Source organism: Aplysia californica, unplaced genomic scaffold (assembly GCF_000002075.1).
Source record: "Aplysia californica isolate F4 #8 unplaced genomic scaffold, AplCal3.0 scaffold00782, whole genome shotgun sequence".
Lineage (NCBI taxonomy): Eukaryota > Metazoa > Mollusca > Gastropoda > Aplysiida > Aplysiidae > Aplysia > Aplysia californica.
Genome location: NW_004798052.1, coordinates 273,753 through 278,983, shown reverse-complemented (window position 1 = coordinate 278,983; position 5,231 = coordinate 273,753). Strand labels below are relative to the sequence as shown.

At 37.4% G+C, this 5,231-nt stretch overlaps 1 protein-coding gene across 1 annotated transcript in view; it reads right to left on the bottom strand.

The window, feature by feature from the left end:
- Positions 1-5,029, bottom strand: part of LOC101861468 (serine/threonine-protein kinase Nek3) — a 22,254-nt gene extending 17,225 nt beyond the window's left edge. The window contains exons 1-3 of the mRNA XM_005109477.3: positions 4,133-5,029; positions 1,760-2,026; positions 658-758 (exon numbers count right to left, since the gene is read on the bottom strand). Coding sequence (XP_005109534.1) covers positions 658-758; positions 1,760-2,026; positions 4,133-4,213 — 449 coding nt within the window. The 5' untranslated portion in view covers positions 4,214-5,029. The remainder of the gene's footprint in view (positions 1-657; positions 759-1,759; positions 2,027-4,132) is intronic.
- Positions 5,030-5,231: the final 202 nt, after the last annotated feature.

Here is a 5,231-nt window from a genome sequence, read left to right as displayed (position 1 = left end):
TGATGATGATGATGATGATGATGATGATGATGATGATGATGATGATGATGATGATGATGATGATGATGATGATGATGATGATGATGATGATGATGTTGATAAGGATAAAAAAAGAAGTATTTTACCAAGATTGTTTAATTTTCTTCTCACAAAGAGGCGGACAACTGTCAGTTTTAACTGAACGTGTAATATCCTCTTAAGATCGAATGTGTTTTCTTCCTTTTTTTCTCTTTTTTTTTTTTGAGGAAAGAGACGCTATAACTGTCATGGTGTAGTGCCACGGGGAAAAATCACAACAGACATATACAAACGAGTGAAAGACACAGAGACGTAGGACCTACAAGTGGTACCCTGAAACTACGCACGGGTTTGGCAAACCACTTTCAACAGGCGGAGACAATGATAGATCCAAACTCTGCCATGCACTCAGGGGCTCACTTTCAGGTAGTAAATAAGAGAGAGAGAGAGAGAGAGAGAGAGAGAGGGGGGGAGGAGAGAGACAGAGACAGAGAGAGAGAGAGAGAGAGAGAGAGAGAGAGAGACAGACAGACAGACAGACAGAGAGAGACAGAGGTATCAAATTGATAATGAGAAGGGTGTTCAAATTGAACATGGCAAGGGTAAATATTGTCTAAATCTGTTATGTTTTAAACATACCTGGCAACACCAAGATCACCGAGCTTTATATTCTGGTTGACATCAAAGAAAATGTTTTCAGTCTTTACATCTCTGTGAATAATTTTGCTTGCATGAAGATACTGAAAAAAAAAAAGAAAAGAAATACAGTCTAGTCTAGCATTCACAAAGTGAAATTGGCAGCAAACGGAAATGTTTTCAGTAGTTAAGAATTATACTATGAATGTGTTTTAAATACATAGAACATGTATACCTAAGAAACAATTCGGAATCTGAAAATCTGTTTGCTATGTGCAAGTCTACTATGTGCATGTTCAACGGTATGTTTCAGCTGACTGCAAGCAGAGCAACAATTAAGGAGCATAGAGCATATTAATTATTCTTTTGATCCAAACAAAAACTCTATTGTATTGAATTTTTTCATATTTGATGTTGTGATAAATACGTAAAATAACCCTTAACAAGCCATCTAAACTTTTGAAAAATCAATGCTTCAGGTTTTAGCCAACTGCCATTAGTAAGTTTATGGTACATCAACTGCTGGCTTGTTACATCAGCTTCAAATGACTCGGATTTTCTTTTTGCATTAGCTCTATCTCACTTATTACAAATTTTGCAGCAGCTTGATCAGAAGACGATATATTTCGATGTTTCAAGCTGTTTAGTAGCTTCATAATTATATTAAAACTTTTTAAAGCTTTCCCTTTTTGACAAAATAATCTCTACAATCTGAGAGAGAATGCTCTTCGCTTTCACACAAAACACAAGACCTGTAACATTATTTCTTCGTATTCACCTACATAGCCACCACGCAAATAAATATCAAAGACTCTGAAGCATAAGATGGACTTCCATAAATAGTATTTTTAGCAGCTCCAGTGTCCAACCCATGCACTAAATGAATACAGTATCATCTATTGGCAAAGATAATCTATTTTTGTGTGATCATAACTTAAGGACAGAGTCTTTTCACTGATGTGTGGTTGGTCCTGGAGCTACTGTAGACAGTCAGGTGCTCCAAATCACACCCCATTTTCTTTTAGTGTGCCAAAACAGAGCTCCCCAAAAAGTAATTATAATCTTAACAAAATAACTACCAAAAAATCAATTTTCTTTTTCTCACCCTCAATGCATCTGCTAATTGACCAGTCCAAAGCAATATTTTCTTCTCAGAGACATAATGTTTCCTTTTTTGAAGATATTGTTGGAGATTTCCACACTGACAAAATTCAGTGACAATATATAAAAATGTGCCTTGTAGAAAATATCCACAACACTGGACCAAATGTGGGTGACACAATCTTTGCAGAAGCTTTGCCTCAGATTCAACATCAAAATCTGGGCCTCTGCATTTTTGAAGGCGAGATACATCAGCAACCTTTAGAGCATACTGAAAAGCAAAGATAAAAGCTGACTATAGTATATAGCATTTATTAACTATTTACATTAAACAAAAGTACGGTATATCGATACAGTAGCAGTCATTCAGTGCAGTGAAATAGCAAGATAGACAGAGAGAACAGAGGTAAAGAAAAATAGAACTTACCAGATGTCCGGTTAAACATTCAAAAGGAAGTTTCATTTGTTGAATTGTGTGTTGATAGTTAAAAGAGATGATTAAACTAAGTATTTTTTTTTATATACTATACCTTTTTCACTCATGTCTTAGAGGGGACAAAAAGGTGAAATGGTATAGGTTTAATGGGAAATTCATATAAGGTGTCTTACCCATGGATTCAATGTCAGACGGAGCTGAAGCTTGAAGCTTAGAAAAGACAACATGTTTCAATGAACAACATCAAAATTACAGCATATAATAAATCTTGGAAGAACCGTGTGTATATCACAGATATCATGAAAGCTTTACATATAATGCATTACAAGCATGGGCAACTTATTAGGATCATGTCATTCTGTCTGAGCTCATTGAAATCTAAGAAATATGGGTGGAACTAATGTCTGATTAACAACAACAAATAAAAAAATTGCCTTATATCATGTTTAAAATAACAAAAGATCTATAGCAAGAAGGCCACTTTTCCCAGAAGCATGTCTGCTTAGGCCATGGTTCTAACTATGACTGCAGTAAGACCGGACTTTCGACGATGCAGTCTGCCATACATGACCAGCCTGCATACACTTTCTTTCACACGGTAGGCTCTTTGTCTTCCATCCCTTGGTACACAATCTTCAGCGATAAGGTTAAACATGGTATCAGCAATTTATAACCTACCACTTTCACACAATCATCTCTTCGCTTTGAATCTAGTTATTATGTTTGTCTTTTATTGTTGTAGTTTTACATTTTGTGGGACAGAAGGGTGAGAGCCTAGCTGTTGCTGGATCGATAACAATAACTACATTGTTCATTGTTTCAGGAAGCAACATCCCTGCATTCTGGACATGTTCATTGATGCTCCGTTGCTCTCTCCAAAATGTGGCCGAGGGTCTTTCCACTGATAGTGCCAGTGTATATCTGGTTGAACTTTTTTCAGTTTTTTCCTGCAGGGAAGCCAGATTTTCCGCTTCCTTTTCGTATTCCCAAAAGCATCATCCTCTCCACAGCAATACTGGCTTCAAATTCAGGGTCTCGACCCTGTCTGGTTGAACTGTACTGTCAACTGAGGTGGCCTCACCAGCCAGTCTGTCTGCTTTTTCATTTCATTGAGAGCAAAGATTTCTAGCTGTAATGAATTTAATCTCAACATGAAAAAGCATGCCTTACCAAACTGCAACCCCCTGAATGTGCTTCTAATCTTGCCTTCCGCTGTTTCCATCCATATCATACATACACTGTGCAGAAAGTTAACCAAATGTGTAGCATTGTGGTGAAATAAAGTGCTTGTCAAAATAGTGAATTCAAAGAAACCAACATTTTTCCAGCCATTTGGTGATTTTTTTTCTGAATTTTATTTTTTTGGCTCATCACCTTTTATGTTCATTTAAAAACACATTTCTGTGCGGATTTGATTGGAAAACATAGACTAAAGGCATAATAAAATGCAAATTCGCAGTGTCCAGAGACACTCGACAAGCTTTGAAAGTCACCAAACTTTGGTGGCCATTTCTCACTTATTTTATTTCCGACACCCGGCGACCCCGCACCTCCTTCTAATTTTCAATAGCAAATATCTCGTCTTCTATTCAAGATACATTAATTAGTATTTTATTATCAAATCTGTACGCCTCAAAAACTGTTGAGCAACTGATTCTACCAAGTCATGCCACGAATATCAATTTTAACTCACAAGCATGTATTAGCATACTATACACATTCATGATAATGGGTGAACATTACAGAAGTAGTCAGATATTATATATAGCTTTCAATGTGGAATGACAATGGAGCCTTCTATGGAATGAAATCTTACTAGATCTACTTAGAATCATGGACTAAATGTGATGCATTTGTGTTTGAACCAACAATTTAAAAAGAAGTAGAGCAGATTGGACAGAGCTTTGATTATACCACTACAAGTTAAATACACCTGCTTACATGGTCGTTTCCCATCTGCACAAGGTACACATCTCCAAAGGCACCATGACCAAGTTTATTAACAATTGTAACTTGAGCCATAATATTCAGTGTCTATGGCAAAATGACAATGACCAAAAATACTGTTATCAAGCCCACTACTTGTTTTAACAAGCCCATGTACACATGATGAAGGAAGTAAAATTCAAGTCTATATTAAATTCCAATGTTGTCACTGTAGAAATACCGTTCCCACCCCTCCACCTGGCCATTATATCCAGCCCTGCTGAAGATCTTCTTCTTCCCATGACTTAAGAAAAACATACATCAGGGAAATATGTGCTTAAAAAATAATTCGTTCACTACTATATCTAGATCTACATTTGTTTATGCAACTGATTTGAAGATTATTAATCACGAATGTGTGATGTGCGACATGCACCAAAACAGTTCAACTTGTCAAATGTTTACATAGATACGCAACGGGAGTGCTCTCCCTTCCAGAACGGACGGTCCTTCCCCTCTTCAGCTCATCCGCGCTCCAATACAATAAATAACAAACTTAAAATAGAATAAGAGCTGGGTGCTGTCTTTTCCCCATGATAATAGTAATAATACCCAAGGATCTTACAACAAAATGTATAACCTCCTTATTGTAACGCGAGAACTGGTATTGAAGGGAAAGACAAATACTCCGAAACACTTTCCGTTCAAAATTTTTCTGTTATGCCTCTTTGTACATTTTACTCGACGCAAAGCCCAAAGAGTCTCCATTTTATCGCAATTGTAAACGTTTGACGCTCCCGTCGAAACAAATATTAATTTTGATGTTTTAAGGTGCAGACTGATTCGTCCATGATTGAGAAGGACAGCCCAGGCTGAGGCCTAGCCTACAACATCCCAACCAACAGAATAGGAGACACTCGATGCGAAAACCTTCCCACACGAGAATCGAACTCACGTCTGCTGTGTGCGACGGTTAAGTCCCATAACCGCTCCACTACGAACGCCAGTCAATCTGCTTCGAGTAATGTCCCAAAATACAGACCAACGGAAAAAGTGTGTGTGAGTGTGTGTGTGTGTGTGTGTGTGTGTGTGTGTGTGTGTGTGTGTGTGTGTG